General features: G+C 42.1%; 1 protein-coding gene across 2 annotated transcripts in view; it reads right to left on the bottom strand.

The window, feature by feature from the left end:
* Positions 1-17,626, bottom strand: part of LOC144682873 (ankyrin repeat domain-containing protein 42-like) — a 51,422-nt gene that overhangs the window by 25,059 nt on the left and 8,737 nt on the right. For both annotated transcript variants that reach the window (XM_078545702.1, XM_078545703.1), the window contains exons 2-3: positions 8,631-8,794; positions 7,458-7,565 (exon numbers count right to left, since the gene is read on the bottom strand). In XM_078545702.1, coding sequence (XP_078401828.1) covers positions 7,458-7,565; positions 8,631-8,794 — 272 coding nt within the window. The remainder of the gene's footprint in view (positions 1-7,457; positions 7,566-8,630; positions 8,795-17,626) is intronic.

The raw sequence follows: 17,626 nt of genomic DNA, 5'->3' as shown, positions 1-17,626 counted from the left end.
TTTCAGGTAACCATGGATGGTGGGCCCTTCCCTTGGGATTTTTATTTCTCATTGGAATGTATATATTGTGTGTATTCTGAAATATCCCTTTAAATGTCTGCCACTGAACCTCTATGGACCTATCCTTTAACCTCATTTGCCAGCTCACTTTAGCTAGCTCTGCTTTCGGGTCCTCATAATTGCCCTTATTTACGTTTAAAATACCAGTCTTGGACGCACTCGTTTTTACCTCTAACTGAATGTAAAATTGAATCATATTATGATCACTGCTACCAAGGGGTGCCTTCACCATGAGGTTATCAATTAATCCTATCTAGTTGCTCAATACCAAATCTAGTAATAACCTGCTCTCAGGTTGGCTCCAGAACATGCTGTTCTAAGAAACTATCCTGAAAACATTCTATGAACTCCTCATCTACGCTATCTCTGCCCATCTGATTTTTCCCGTTTATATTTAGATTAAAATCCTCCATGATTATTGTTGTACCTTTCTGACAAGCTCCCATTATCTCTTCTTTTATACTCTGTCCTACCATGTAGTTGCAATTAGGGGGCCTGTACACCACTTCCACAAATGACTTCTTGTCTTTATCATTTCGCATCTCAACCCAAACTGCTTCTACATCCTGGTTTCCTGAATTTAGGTTATCCCTCTCTAATGTGCTGATACCATCATTAATTAACAGAGCCACCCACTTTTTCCTAACTTCCTGTCCTTCCTAAATGTCATGTACCCTTCAATATTCAGATCCTGCTTTTATTTTCTGCAATAACCTTTGATGTGGCACTTTATCAAATGCCTTCTGGAAGTCTAAGTACAGTACATCCACTAGCCCCCCTTTATCCACAGCACATGGGACTCCTTCAAATGATTACAGTCACCCTGTAGCCATGTCTCTACAATGGCTATCAGATACTACTTATTTAGTTCTATTTGCGCTATCAGTTCGTCTGTTTTGTTTCCAACGCTACGTCCATTTAGATATAGAACCTTTAGTTTAGTCCTTCTATTATTTTAGTAGCATCTAGCCTTATCTGCTAAATTACTCTTAGATTTGTACTCTCTGTCCCTTCCTGTCACAGTCTATTTATCATTTCCCAGATTAGTACCTTTCTCTCTTGCCTTGTCTCTACTCTTTGGTTTCCCACATCTTCCCAAATTCGACCCCTTGTCCCCACTATTCAGTTTAAAACCCTACTTCCTTAGTTATGCGGCTTGTGAGGACACCAGCCCCAGCACGGTTGAGGTGTAGACTGTCCCAACAGTACAGATCCAATTTTCCCAGGTACTAGTGCCAGTGCTCCACAAACCAAAACCCACTTCTCCCACACCAGTCTTTGAGCCATACATTAATTTCTCTAATCTGATTTGTCCTGTGCCAATTTGCACGTGGCTCAGATGATAATCCAGAAATTATTACCTTAATTATTAAAATTAAAATATAAAAATTATTACCTGCCATACTTATGTGCTTTAATTAATTAGTTAATTATTTTATTCAATTATTTATTTTCTTTTATATATTTATTAATCTTAACACAAATTCCTGCTTCTTAGTTTGGTGTCTAGCTCTTCATGCTGACTATGCAGAACCTCCTTCGTCATCCTGCTTATGTCATTGGTACCTACATGGACCATGACCACTGGATCCTCCCCCTCCCACTGCAAGTTCCTCTCCAGCCCTGAGCAAATGTCCTGAACCCTAGCACCGGGCAGGCAACATAGCCGTCTGGTTCTTGCTCCTTGCTACAGAGGACAATGTCAATCCCCCTCACTATACTGTCCCCTACAACCACTACATTCCTTTGTGCTCCCCCCAGTTGAATGGTTTCCTGTACCATTGTGCCATGGTCAGTCAGCTCATCCACTCTGCAGCCCCCACTCTCACCCAAACAAGCTGAAAGAACCTCAAACCTGTTGGACAATTACAGAGGCTGAGGCTCCTACCATCTAGGTCCCCTTACATGCCTCAGCTACAGTCACACCCTCCTGTCCCTCACCACTTTCCAAATCAGGGGTCCTATCCTAATGGGTGTGGCCACCTCCTAGTACAAAGCATCCAGGTAACTTTTCCCCTTCATGATGTGTCGCAGTATCTGCAGCTCAGCCTCCAGTTCAATGGCTCTGAGCTGACAATCCAGGCGGCTATGTTGCCTGCCTAATGCCTGCCACCTCAAGCTGCAGACACTTACTGCAGACGTGTTTGCCTTGGATCACACTAGTACCCAGGAGCCCCCATATGCTGCAGCTATGACACATCACCAATCCTGCCATACTTATGTGCTTTAATTAATTATTTAATTATTTTATTCAATTATTTATTTTCTTTTATATGTTTATTAATCTTAACACAAATTCCTGTACTATTTTAAACCTTAGGAATAGAACAGACCTTGACCACATACCAGATAATCACCAAACAGCTCGTTTCTTCCCCTGTAGTAGAGCAAGAACCAGTGCCTACAAAGTTAGAAAAAGCAAAGGAGCACCTCCCTCCCCTCCTCATCAAACTTTCTCAGCTCACCAAGCTCTCACACTCCGTTGAGGTCGCACACTCAGTGCCGGTCTCTAGTTTTCTTAATTAACTATTTCAGCTGCTGCCAGTGGATAGCTTCTATCTCCTTGCTTAGGCCCCTGGATGAGACTTAAGAGTTTAAACAGCACTTGCAGTTAAACTGAACTTGCAATTAAACTGTAGGATCGAAATCCCCTCCAACTGGGAAATTTATGGAACTATAAATTTCAAAAAAAGACAAGCTGCATTCAGCAGTACAGGGTTGGGCAGCAACGGGGTTAATTCAGACATTTAGTGAAAACACAGTGACTCACCAAAAGGGTTTGGACATTGACTGACTGCTATCAGGAAACAATGGTACCAGGTAAATGCCATTACCTGCCATCAGCTAATGCAATCAAGAAGGCCTGATTACCCAATACAATGGCACAAAGGGCATATCATCAATACAATACACTCAAGGAATTATTCAACCACCACAGACTAAACTGTCTCTTTATGGGGTATGTGGAACATTCTTTGTTTCAATCCTACTCCGGCCCCCTCCCACAACTCTTTCTCCGGTACATCGATGATTGCTTCGGTGCTGCTTCATGCTCTCGTCTGGACCTGGAAAAATGTATTAACTTTGCTTCCAATTTCCACCCCTCCATCATTCTCACATGGTTCATCTCTGACACTTCCCTTCCCTTCCTTGACCTCTCTGTCTCAATTTCTGGTGATAGACTGTCCACCAATATTCATTACAAGCCTACCGACTCCCACAGCTACCTCGACTACAGCTCCTCACACCCTGCTTCCTGTAAGGACTCCATCCCATTCTCTCAGTTCCTTCGCTTCCGTCGCATCTGTTCTGATGATGCCACTTTCAAAAATAGTTCCGCTAACATGTCTTCCTTCTTGCTTAACTGAAGTTTTCCACCCACGGTGGTTGACAGGGCCCTCAACCGTGTCCGGCCCATCTCTCGCGCATCTGCCCTCACACCTTCCTCTCCCTCCCAGAACCATGATAGGGTCCCCCTTGTCCTCACTTATCACCCCACCAGCCTCCGCATTCAAAGGATCATCCTCCGCCATTTCTGCCAACTCCAGCATGATGCCACCACCAAACACATCTTCCCTTCACCCCCACCGGCGGCATTCCGCAGGGATCGTTCCCTCCGGGACACCCTGGTCCACTCCTACATCACCCCCTACACCTCAATCCCCTCCAACGGCACCTTCCCATGCAACTGCAGAAGGTGCAACACCTGCCCCTTTACTTCCCCTCTCCTCACCGTCCAAGGGCCCAAACACTCCTTTCAAGTGAAGCAGCATTTCACTTGCACGTCCCTCAATTTAGTCTACTGCATTCGTTGCTCCCAATGCGGTTTCCTCTACATTGGAGAGACCAAACACAGACTGGATGACCGCTTTGCAGAACACCTTCGGTCTGTCCGCAAGCATGACCCAGACCTCCCTGTCGCTGGCCATTTCAACACTCCACCCTGCTCTCATGCCCACATGTCTGTCCTTGGCCTGCTGCATTGTTCCAGTGAAGCTCAACGCAAACTGGAGGAACAGCATCTCATCTTCCAACTAGGCACTTTACAGCCTTCCGGATTGAATATTGAGTTCAACAACTTTAGATCATGAACTCTCTCCTCCACCCCCACCCCCTTTCCGATCCCCCTTTTTTTTGCCAATAAGTTATATAGATTTTTCTTTTCCCACCTATTTCCATTATTTTTAAATGTATTTGCATCCATTGTTTTATCTCTACCTTTTAGCCTATTTCAATCCCTTCCCTTTACCCCACCCCACCGCCACTAGAGCCACCTGTACCTTGCTTGTCCTGCTTTCTACCCTTAATTAGCACATTCCTTAGATAATATCACCACCTTCAACACCTCTTTGTCCTTTTGTCTATTACATCTTTTGGTTATCTCCACCTATCACTGGCCCTCTATCCAGCTCTATTTGTCCCCCTCCACCTTAAACCAGCTTATATTTCACCTCTTTTCTATTTTTACTTAGTTCTGTTGAAGAGACATATGGACTCGAAACATTAACTGTTCCTCTCCGCAGATGCTGCCAGACGTGCTGAGCTTTTCCAGGTATTTTTATTTTTGTTTTGGATTTCCAGCATCCGCAGTTTTTTGCTTTTACCTCAGATAATAGTACTGGAATAGGGGCATTCAAATCCTCATTAACTTTGGAGCCAGGTGCTATTACTGTGCCACCTCAAACAGCAGAATTGCTCATGCAATGGGAACTGATAATATTCGTCTGGATACAACTTCCATAGAAAACCTTGTATTGTTTCAACCAGCAGGCACTGATGACATTTGTCTGGACTTTGCATGGAATCAACTAAAGGGACATTGGAACAACAGGAAATATGGTTTGACATGTCTGAGTTAAATTATTATAAAAGCAAAGCAGATCAGAGCATCTGGGCTGCAGCCAAGGAGGGAGTCAGGAAGGGTCAACTTGGCTCAGAGACCTACAGTTTTCACCGAAAGGGCCAAAATAGTTTGCAAAGCATTGCCATAGCCCTTTGCTTCACTTCGCATGTACATAATCCAGCATGGCTGTGTTCTGTTGTTAGTATGGAATTCATCCTGTATTACATGCACAAACTGCATTGAATGCTGAAATGCTGAGGTCACTTCGGTGATCTTATAGAAGTGTTTTGGTCCATGGTCTTGATAGGAATAGAAGGTAAACTAAGGAAAAACAAATGTATCTACCTGTTTTAAGTCTAATAATTTCACCTATTTGAAGTGGCCTAAAAACAATTTGCATTCACTATAGGTCATAAAGTGCTACAATTACATGATTCCTTTTTGCAACCACCGATGTTGGGGATTGAGAGTGTTTTCAGCCATACCGTGGTGATACTGGCCTGAGGTTTTGGGCTCCAGTCAAGAAGAAAGATCGAATTTATTCTCTTTGGCTCAGGCCTACAGTCAACACCGGACAGACCAACTGTGTTGGGGATTGTAAATTTCAGCCAAATCATAGTGATATTGATCTGAGGGTTTTTTTTGGAGGTTTGGGGCGAAAATTTGATGTTTTTTGCCAGTACCTTGTAACTTGTTCAAGCCATATCTTGGTGATATTGGTCTGAGGGTTTTTTCTTAAGGTTTCAGGACAGGACGTGGTGTTTTGCCTGTTTTTTGTAAGTTTTAACCGAGTTGTGGTGACTTTGTGTCGGGTACAGGGAATAGGTTGTTTTACATTTTGAGTTTTGTACTGAGTGATTCAATAAAGCAATTGTGAATTATCAGAAGAAACTTGTCCCACTGGTCATTCTGTTCAAGCCATACACTTGTGAATCTGGTGTCACGAACTTGAGTGTGGGGAGGGTCTCTGAGGGAAAAGGGGAACCCCTACAAAACAGTACTTGCGGTTAAACAGTACTTGCATTTAAACGTTAAATACAAACAATATTAGATTTTTAGAAAGATATTTAAGTTTCCCTCAGTTCACCAAACTCATACTCCATTGAGGTCACACACTCAGTCTTGCACTCATCAGGACACTAGACAAGAGTACCAATATAAATGGAAAATAACAATTTATACTGTATGAGAAAAGAGTGCTGATTGGTTGACAAGTAGACTCTGATTGGTTGGTACATCAAGCCAAAAAGATGTTCTGCTTATCACCCAAATGAGTAATGTGGTATATGAAATTCAGTGCCAATGTGATGCTGAGTGTGAAGGCCATACGTCCCAAAGTCTGGCGGATCATATCAAACAGCATGTCCCAGCCACTGTTCACAATGGGCAAGGTACAGACCATTCCCAACTAGCCCGTGCTTGCAAAACTCAAAACACAGTGTCCAACATTAGATGTCATTCCACAATTGGACAATATTTGCTAAATAACACTCAGTGCACCAAGAATTACACTGATAACCAATTTAAGATTGTCAGTCAGGCTCACAGTGTTATGCATGTGTGTGTACTGGAAGCTACATATATTAATATACACAGGGCTCTGTGCTTTGCGGACAGAAAGAACATGTACACACATTGTGCCTGTTTCAGCTAAACAAAAGAAGTGACAATCATTTGCTGACTCATTCCTCAGGGCAATGCCTTGACCAATCAGGGTCAAGCTGCCTGGTTTAAATTTCAAACAATGCTTGGCAGTTAACTGTCAGTCACCATCACTGTCATGGCAATGCCTCTACAAATCAGAGTCCACTTGCCAACCAATCTGCACTCTTTTCTCATATGGTATAAATTGTTGTTTTTCCCTTATATTGGTACTCTTGCAAAGTGCCCTGAGTAAGACAGAAAGCTTTGAAGTATCTCTTTTTTCAGCATTACTTTTAACTTTCTCACAAGTTTTGCCATACTCGCATGCTTTGCAAGTTGCTCCACAGAGAAATTTGAGTGCGTGTAGGTCCAACCACTCCGCTCTGATTGGTTAGCACAGTCATGCCCCCTGATTTTCTCTTGCCGATGCCAGAGAAAGTTCAGCTAACACATATCAACCACTGTGGAATTTCATATAATCACGAGCTTCGTTGTATAGGTTTTGTTACTCTGCCAGCTGGAACGGTTGATAACTTCGACACAAGTGGAATTTCGTATCACCAGAGTTTGACTCATCGAAAATTCACTGTACTGATTCAAGTTGAGCTCCAATTAATTGATTTCAATGATGCTGCTTACAGACAAGAACTAAAAATAAATGTTGTAGAACCCTTATGGCCAGTGAAGAGAGGTGATCTTCATCCCAACAGTCCACTGGATTTGAAATAAAATTTCTTTATGTGAAAAAGTACTGCTCTATTCAGTCATCCTTCTCCCCTCTCCAATACTTTAGCTTAATAGAAAAATACTTGTACTATATACTAGAGACTAAATTAAATTATTTCAAACTTCTGCACTAATTAAAATATGTATTTTGGTACAGAAGAATACAATAACAAAATTAATTTACCTGCATACAGGCATCATGACCCCTGATGGCTGCGATGTGTGCTGCTGTCCAACCCCTGGAAGTGACATCAGTCATATCCGCACCATGCCATAGCAACCAGTGCAGGCACTGTAACACAGAAACCAAACTGTAAATGTGTTGCTCTTTTAAATCAAATATGATTAGGATTGCTATGTTTTAAATTTATGATAAGGCTGCTTTTCAAATATCTGGATGATGATTAAAATTAGTATCATTTAACAATTAATAGACTGACAAAGCTGAGATTGAAAATTTTGTAGAATCTTCAAAATCCTGAACATATTTTATAAAATAGCCTTTTTTTAAAAAAAAATAAACGGACAATAAGCTTGATTCCTGCCCCTCTCTCACGCACCCTCTTCAGTGTCTCGGTGTATATATGTGTTAGTAAATGTAAAGCTAGGAATTACCTTCACACCTTCCCACCATTAATCAGAAATTTGGAAAAAACAGAAGACACTCAGGAGAATGGGAATGAATAAGGCACAGCAGGATTACTGGTTCAACATTAACTGTATGCTGGCAAAAGTAAAGATAAACGTTTCCTATAACAGTCTCTGTTTAACTCCCACTCTGCAATTATTTCTGCCTCCCTCATGTTTTTCTTGTGTCTCCACTCTTTATGATTCTCTCACATTTTTTCTTATAGCGTCTGCCTTGCAGTTTGTTTCTGACTCTTTGGCCCCAAAATTTACAGGGAAGTGGGGAAGGGATTAGGTCTCCTGGGAAACCTGGAAATGTAGCATCAAGGATCAGTGGGATGGGAGTTGGTGGGTGCCTGAAGAGAGGGAGAACAGTTGGCTGGAGGGGAAGAGGGAAGAGATTGGCTGACGAGCGAGGGTAAGAGATCACGGGGGCGGAGCGGTGGAGGGGGAAATGCGACCGTGATCATGGGCTGTCAGCCAATCACAGGGGAGTAGATCATGGCTGGTTTGCCTGAGGCACCAGGGAAGCACTCCTGCTTGTCCTGGCTCGTAAACAGTATGGGCAAAACACTTGTCTGTTGGATCCATCAGCTCCCGTTTCCCTGCAGCTGTCAGGTTCCCGAAACTCTGGAAAACTCGGCTGCCAGCTGTTACATCCAATCCACTGACAATAATCTGTGACATAGATCTATATGTATTGACTTTACAGATGAAAATAGCTCTTCACCTCTAAACTATCTGAATGCACTGCCCATTGCAATGGAGTGAATTTGTGAATGGGATCAACTTCATTAATGCTGGCTCCATTTTTCACCATCAGCTCAAGCTCCTCCACATCACTGGCTTTAACTGCATCATGAATCCTGGCAAACAATTTCTTCTTCCTTGCAGCTGTCAAACAAAAACAATTTCAAAAATGAATGCACTAACAACTGGCAATAATATCACAATAGTATTTAATCACATTGGACTTATTAGTATTTATGTTTTTCTCAAATAGGGCTAGTCAGTGGTTCTCAAACTGGGGGTCAGTGGAGACTTTCCAGGAGATCTGCAAAATAATCTGAAAATTCCTACTGAGCAGAGGTAGCCTTATGGGTGGGTGACATGAGTGATCACCTAGGGTGCTGTGATCAGAGTGCACTGTGGTCAAGATAACTGAATGAGCAGTGCCTTTAGGCTGGCTTGGTGCAAGTGGTGAGGTGGGAGTGGAGTGCGGCCACCACATATGCAGCAGAGTGGGGAGGAGCGTTGAGAGCAGCAGGAAGATGACCAGATAGAGCCGCAGTTACCAAGGATGCTACTGGCTGGCAGCCTTGCTCAAGAGAGGGGAGGTTATATTATAATACTACATACTTAAAATCAAAGAAATATCTGTTTTCTTTAAATAATTATTAAAAGATTATTTACATGCAGCACTTTCATATAGTATCATAATTTAGAAAGGGGTCCTATAATTACTAATCTATTTGAAAAAGGAGTCCTTCAACAACAGAAGTATGGGAACCACTCTGCTTGTGATATTAAGGGAAGAATGAGTGCCTCACCATTGACAAAAACAAACCTGAAGAAAATCTTTCTTTTATTCCACATTTGACTATTCAGCACCGGACCTTTTTTCAAACTTCTTTCCTGAAGGCACTGATTCGTCAGGTTTCTACAATTCCATGAGTACTGACAATTCAATGGTACCTCATTCAAGTGGACAATTATGAGCTTAGATAGTATCTTCAGGCTAGCTATTCCTTCACTAGGACATTGCAGCAAACCTGTCCTCATCAGCACGTGTGCAGTATCCAGCTGGGGTCTCTGAATAACAAGGGCAGAATTTTACGGCCCCGTTTCAGCGGGGATGGGGCCGTAAAATGCGGTGGGCCGTTATAAATCCCATTGACTTCAGCGGGAACGTAAAACCCTGCTGTCGTAAAATTCTGCCCCAAGTGTTAAGTTGGAACCCAGGCTGTTTCTCTTCCTTGTGTGGGTGGCATACTTTGCTCCCCACACAACCTCTCTGGCTGAGAGTAGCCAACTCAGCACAAATTGGGGATTGAGCTGGAGCTACCCTGATCTTCTGCACAGAATCTTTGCCCATGGAGCTATCAGGGAAATTATGTTCTGATTTTTTTCAGTGCTATAGAACAAGCACATCTTTCTTCGAAGTTGGAATGAATGGAACTTTTTAAAAGGCCACTTTAATTATTGGTTTAGGCCATAGAATTGCCAACTGAATATTGAGGAGACCAAAGTCAGTGTGTTTAGTCTCTGCCATAAACTCCATTGCCTAGCCACTGACTTCATCCCTCTCCCTGGCAATTGTCAGGGGCTGAACTGGACTGCTCACAGCCTTGATATCATATTTAACTCCAAGAGGAGCTTCTGACTACACATGCACATCATCATTATGACCACCTATTTTAATCTCTGTAACATTGCCCTCTGCTCTGTCTCAGCTCATCTGACACTGAAACCTTAATGCATGTCTTTGCTACCTCTAAGCTTGACTATTCCAATTTTCTCCCATCCAACCTCCCACCTACCCTCCATAGGCTTGAGACCATTTAAAACTTGCTGCCCGCATCCTAACTCACATCAAGTCCCATTTACCCATCACCTCTGTGCTCACTGACTACAATGGTTCTTGGTTAAGCAATGCTTCTATTTTAAAATCTTCATCTTTGTTTACAAATCCCTCCAAGATAGCTGCACACCTCGAATCCTGGCCTCTTGAGCATCCCAGTTTTAATCACTCCAACACTGGCAGCCGGGCTTTCAGCTGCCAAGGTCCTGAGCTGTGGAATTCCCTTCCTAAACCTCTCTTTTCTCTTTTAAAATGCTCCTTAAACTATACCTCTTGAGCCATCAGCCCTAATATCCCCTTCTGAGGCTTGGTGTCAAATTTTGTCTGATAACGCTCCTGTGATACAGCATTGGGACTTCTTCTATGTTAAAACACTATATAAATACCCGTGTTGTTATAATATCACAAATTAAATAAAAATTGATGCCAAGAGAAAGAAATAAGAAATAGGTTAAAGTAGACAGCAATAAAAAGTAACTAAATCAACTTAAGTCCATCTGATAATCAAAACTTATTAAAGATGAATCATTAGCACTGAAAATAGGTAAATAATTGTTGTACAATAAAGAAAAATGACAGGATAGGCAGTACGGGGAATTTTATGGATGAAGGAGGAATAACAATATTTTTTAAAGGGCACAAATACATTAGTAGAGAGAAAGAATTTCAGGCAGGGTGGACAGGCAGCAGAAATAGTATGAATAGAGCCAAGGAAGAGTAAAGGATAGAATACTCAGCTGGGAGTCCTTTACAGACCTCCTGACAATTCATTAACATGGAGATCCACAAAGCATGCATAGAAACAACATGGGTATAATGGGAGATTTTAATTTTCACAAACTGGGAAAAGCAGAATAGATCAAACAGTGATAGTAATGATTTCTAGAATGCATTTGAGACAGTTTTCTGGAACAATGTGTTCTTCAATCAACAAAACATAAGGTCAACACACTGAGGTGTAATGAACCAGAATTAATTAACAATCTGACAGTAAGGGAGCACCTTGTGAATAGCGAGTGTAATATGACTGAGTTTGGTACAATGTAAGAAAGGGAATTGCAAAATCACAAAACCAGGGCTCTAACTGTAACTAAAGGGTGAAAAAATAAACTGACCACAGTAAACTGGCTACAGCTAATGGGTAAAATATACAAACAATTGGAAGTATTCAAAGATTTTGGTGCAATACAAAATTGTACATATCATAGAAGGCAAAAGCTTCACTCGTACAGTTAAGCAACCATGGTCAACAAACAAGGTAGGTGACAGTATCATTCTGAAAGCAAAGGCTTACACAAATGCAGAGAAAAGTAGAAATCCAACAAAGTGAGCTAAAAAAAAACAAAGAAAATAATGAGGTGCAAAATGGAATATGAAAAAAATTTACAAGAGATATCAAAACTAGCAGTAAAAGACTTTATGAATACACTAAGAGAAAGAGTGAAGGTGAGCTCTTTAAAGGCAGTTGGAGGTAAGACTTTACTAGATAATAAGGTAATAGCAGACTTGTTAAATTAACACACTATATCATTTTTCACAGTACAGGAAGAAGACAAAGTAGGAGCTCCCACAGCAAAATACCACCCCCTATTGATTAAGATTAACAGCGAGATCCTGGAAAATGTGGGCTTTTTTCCATATCTTTGGAGCCTCCTCTCGACGACGGCAGGCATAGGTGACGAAATTCATCACCACCTCCAATGTGCCAGCTCAGCCTTTAGCCAACTTAGTAAAGATATTTGAGGATGAGGATCTCAAACCCAAGAATAAGATCATGGTTTACAGGGCAGCAGTGAACCCACATTCCTATATGCTTCAGAGACTTGGACAACCTACAGCAGGCACCTCAAAGCACTGGAGAAGTAGCGCCAGCAATGCATTCACAAGATCCTCAAAATCTGGTGGCAAGAAAGGCCGTCCAAATCAGCATCCTCTCCCAAGCCAACTTGCCCAGTATCGAAGCGCTAATCACTCCAACTATCTCCGCTGGGCAGGACATGTGGCTCATATACCTGACACCAGGCTCACGAAGCAACTGCGCTACTCAGAACTCAGTAGCACCAGAAGACTCTCAGGAAGATAGCAGGCACACTTTAGGGGTGCCCTCAAAGCATCCCTAAAGAGGCCAAACATACCCACTACTCTTGGGGGACCCTGGCTTGTAACTGATCAAAATGGAGAGGGCTCATTTGGAAAGGCACCAAACACATCGAGAGGCTTCATCAGGAACATGCAGAGATGAAGTCCAAGCATCAGAGCAAGTGCACAAACCTCCAAATGACCCATCTACCCAACCCTTCAAACACCACATGCTCTGCATTTGGCAGAGTCTGTAGATCAGTAAGGGGCACGCGAGGAGACAGGCGGCTACACTTGAGTGAGATGGAGACCGGATGAGTAGAGAATTAGGTTCACATGATAAGTTCTGGCAAGTCTTTTTCAGGTTTAAATATAGATTGAGAATCAAGCACCGACATAGAACTAACAACCTACAGGTAAGTTAGACTAGCTTATTAAACAGGGAACTGCCTTGTACTGGCAGTTAACTGTCAATCAACTGAAAGCAGTTGGTTCAATTGGTGTTAATTACTGTAGCAGGAAGCTAAACTGGCTAATGACTAATCAGAGGGTCTATAAAAGAGAAAGACTTTTCAAACTGCACGATCAGTAAGGGGCGCGTGAGGAGACAGAAGACTATGCCTCGAGACCGAGACGAAATGGGTTCTGCTAGGAATTTGGTGCATGGAGGAAAGAGGTGTATATACAGAAATTATTCTAAGTTAATTAAGAAAGTAATTAAATTAAGCCAACAAAACAACATTAGAGAGCCCATAAAGCATCAGGAGTTGGGAGAAGGTGAGAACTGATAAAGCAGCAAAGAGAGACCGAGCCGAGAGTTTACAGGTAAATCCAAAAGTGACGTCACAGGAGTCCTGCAAGTTGATTAGTTGGTAATATAGGCATTTCATGAATTGGCATGGAGGAGACGACTGGTAAAGTGACACATACGAAATAGGAAAAGAAGTAGGCCTTTCAGCCCCTTGAGCCTGCTCTGCCATTCAATAAGATCATGGTTGATCTGTTTGTGTCTTGAATTCCACATTCCTATCCAGCTCCGGTAATGTTTGATTCCCTTGCCTAACAAGAATCTATGATCTCCACCTTGAAAATATTCAATGACCCTGCCTCCACCACATTCTGAGGCAGAGAGTTCCACAGTCGCACAACCCACAGTGAAAAATTCCTCCTTATCTCTTGTCCTAAAAGGGCAACCGCTAATTTTAAACAGTGTCCTGTAGTTCTGGACTCACCCACAAGAGGAAACATCCTTTCCACGTACACCTTGTCAAGGCCATTCAGGATCTTATATACTTCAATCAAGTCACCCCTCACTCTTCTAAACTCCAGTGGAAACAAGCCCAGTCTGTCTAAACATTCCTCATAAGATAACCCACTCATTCCAGGTATCAATCTAGTAAACCTCCTCTGAACCACCTCCAATGCATTTACATCCTTCTTTAAATAAGGAGACAAAACTGCACACAATATTAGCGATGTGATCTCACGAATACCCTGTATAACTGAAGCATAACATCCTTACTTTTATGTTCAGTTCCTCTCTTAATAAAGAATAACATTCCATTAGCCTTCTTAATTACTTGCTGTACCTGCATACTAACTTTTTGTGACTCATGCACGGGAACAACTAGATCCCTTTGCACCTCAAAATTCTGCAGCCGCCCTCCATTTTAGTAATACTCTGCTTTTTTTATTCTTCCAGCCAAAGTGAACAACTTCACATTTTCCCATATTATATTCCATCTGCCAGTTTTTTGCCCATTCGCTCAACCTATCTATATCCATCTGTACCTCCTTATGCCCTCTTCACAACATACATTCCTACTTATCTTTGTGTCATCTGCAAATTTAGCTACCATGCCTTCACTCCCCTCATCCAAGTCATTTATATAAATTGTAAAAAGTTAAGGCCCAGCACAGACCCCTGCGGGACTCCATTCGTCACAACCTGCCAATCAGAAAAAGACCCATTTATGCATACTCTCTGTTTTCTGTCAGCCAGCTATTCTTCTATCCACACTAATATTTTACCCCCCCCCCTACACCATGAGCTTTTATTTTCCACAATAACCTTTGATGTGGCACCTGGTAAAATATCTTCTGGAAATCCAAGTACAGCGCGTCTACAGGCTCCCCTTTATCCACATGTGAATAGCACATTTAGAGAGGTGGTCACACCGCAGCTAAGAAGTACACAGGCAGAGGGGAATGGGTGACCGCCAAAGTGTCCAAGAGAAACAAGCAGGTAGTGCAGGAATTCCCTGAGGCTATCCCACTCTCTAACTGCTTTTCCATTTTGGATACCGGTAAGTGAGATGGTTCCTCAGAGGAGTGCAGTCAGAGCCAGGTTTGTGGCACCCACAGGTGGCTCAGTTGCACAGGAGGGGAGGAGGAAGACTGGAAGTGCTATAGTGGTAGGGGATTCCATAGTTAGGGGAGCAGACAGGCGTTTCTATGGCCATAGACGAGACTTCAGAATGGTATGTTGCCTCCCTGGTGCCAGGGTCAAGGATGTCACAGACAGCTGCAGGAGAGCCTTTTGGGGAGGGTGACAGCCTCATGGTCCAGACTGGGACCAATGACATAGGTAGGAAAAGGGATGAGATCCTGAAAGCAGATTTTAGGGAGCTAGGAAGGGAATTAAAAAGCAAGACCTCAAGAGCAGTAATCTCAGGATTACTCACCAGTGCCTCGTGCTAGTGAGCATAAGAATAGGAAGATTGAGCAGTTCATCATATTATAACATGGCAGGTGATGTGTGCCAGACAGACAAAATCCACAAGGGAAGCTTGGTCACGCTATCAAAATGGTTTTGCAATTTGTGTTTATTACGAGATGTGTGCAATGAATTCAAAAGTAATGAGTCCACTAAGACCTTTAGAGGTTTTTTAAAATTAAATTAAAATATTTGTTAACAAAAGAAAAAATTTCAAGCACATACATAAGATTACAGTTTAAGGCAACAGTCCAAAATAATTTTAAAATTTAAAAAGCAAGCCAGCAAGTTACCACAGCACCCACTCGACAGTGGAATTCCAAAGACTTTTCTCTAACTTTAGTTACTGGACACAACAGACTTTTGCAAACATGGCTGGAGGCTTCCCCAAGGCTGTTTCACATTCTCCTGTTGGATCTTACATGGCCCCCCAACATCGCCTTTCATTCTCCTTCACATATATTTCTCTCTTTAATCTGGAAATTCCATTGTTCCATATGTCTTTGCAAATTTACTTTTCCCATAATATAAAAATCTTTCATGTTACCAATATGACCTCTTTCCTTTTGGGAAAAACAAACACACCGCTTGGCCTTGCTTATCTTACCAGTTGTAAACATCCTATCATCCCTTTGAAATCCAAGCAACTCCTTCATTTACCTAAAAATGCAACTTTCTTTTACACTGTATATGCTAAGACCTCATCCATGTTTACTCATTAATTAGCATTTCAAGTACCCTTCTACACCTAACTCCTTTTGATAATTTCAAGCTTGCAATGTAGCTGACTCCAACTTAACTAAATCACACAGACAGAATCATCCAAACCCACCCTTTAAACCTACTTTACAATAACCCACAATAATATTATGAAAATTATTATAGTTTCGTAACTTCATGTTACTGCTGGAGAAATTGAGTAGGAGGAAGGGTTTTAGATTTGAGGCATTGGGACCAGTTCTGGGGCAGGCAGGACATGTACAAGAAGGACGCCTTACACCTTAACAGGACTGGGACTAATGTCCTCATGGGGAGGTTTGCCAGTGCTTTTGAGGAGGGTTTAAACTAGATTGGCAGGGGTACGGGAACCTGAGGGGAAATTCAGAGTGAAGAAGACAGAAACTAGCTGTGGGATGTAGAGAAGTATTAACTGATGAGGAGGGTAAAGCACAGAGTAGAATCAAGGTAGATAGAATACTTGGAGAGTTTGATAGAATTAGAGTAGGCAATAGCAAGTCATTAGATGGGGTCAGAGTAAGGGGGAAAGTAAAAGCCTAAATCAGGGCTAATGTGCATGCATGCATGTGAACACACGGAGTGTGGTTAATAAGATTGGTGAACTAGAGGCACAGGTTGACAAATGGAATATTGATATTATTGCTATAACAGAAACCTGGTTCAAAGAAGGGCAGGACTGGGCATTAAATATTCCTGGGTACAAGGTGTTTAGGAGACAGGAAGGGAAGAAAAATGGGGGCAAGTGACAGTATTAATTAAAGATGGCAATACAGTACTGGAGAGAGAGGGTGTTCCAGAGGGTTCAAGGACAGAATCTCTCCGGCTAGAGGTAAGGAATGGAAAGGTGTAATAGCATTGATCGGTGTAGAATATAGCCCACCAACTAGTGGAAGGGATGTAGAAAAACAAATTGCAAAGAAATTACAGAGGGGTGCAAGAATTATAGAGTAGTTATAATAAGGGACTTCAAATATTCAAATATAGACAAGGGTACCAATAGTGCAAAGGTACAAGAGGGGCATGAGTTCCTGGAACATGTTCAAGATAATTTTCTGCAGCAGTATGTTTCCGATCCAACGAGAGAGAAGGCACTGGTGGCCTGGTTCTGGGGAATGAGTTGGCCCAAGTGGATCAAATATCAGTGGGAGAGCATGTTGGCAACAGTGACCATTGTATCATAAGGTTTATGTTGGCCATGGAAAAGGACGAGGAACAATCCAGGGCAGGGATAATTAATTGGGGGAAAGCCAACTTCAATGGAATGAGAATGCATCTGAGTCATGCGAGTTGGAAACAAATGTTGGCAGAAAAGACAGTGGCTGAACAATGGGCTACCATCAAATAGAAAGTATTTCAGGCAATGTCAAGGGGAAGGGGAAAGGTAGGACAAATAAACCCAGAATGCCCTGGATGACGAGAGAGATAGAGGTGAGATGAAAGGAAGAAGTGCATGTATGACAGATGTCAGGTAGAAAATACAATGAAGAATCAGGCTGAATATAGAAGGGCCAGAGAAGTAAAAAAAAATTAAGAAGAAAAGCAAGGAGAGAGCATAAAAAGAGACTGGCAGCTAACATAAAAAGGAATTACAAGGTCTTCTATAAGCATATAA

This window comes from Cetorhinus maximus, chromosome 7 (assembly GCF_964194155.1).
Source record: "Cetorhinus maximus chromosome 7, sCetMax3.hap1.1, whole genome shotgun sequence".
NCBI classification, from domain to species: domain Eukaryota; kingdom Metazoa; phylum Chordata; class Chondrichthyes; order Lamniformes; family Cetorhinidae; genus Cetorhinus; species Cetorhinus maximus.
The sequence above is the reverse complement of the archived record's forward strand: the minus strand, read 5'-3'. Positions and strand labels throughout refer to the sequence as shown.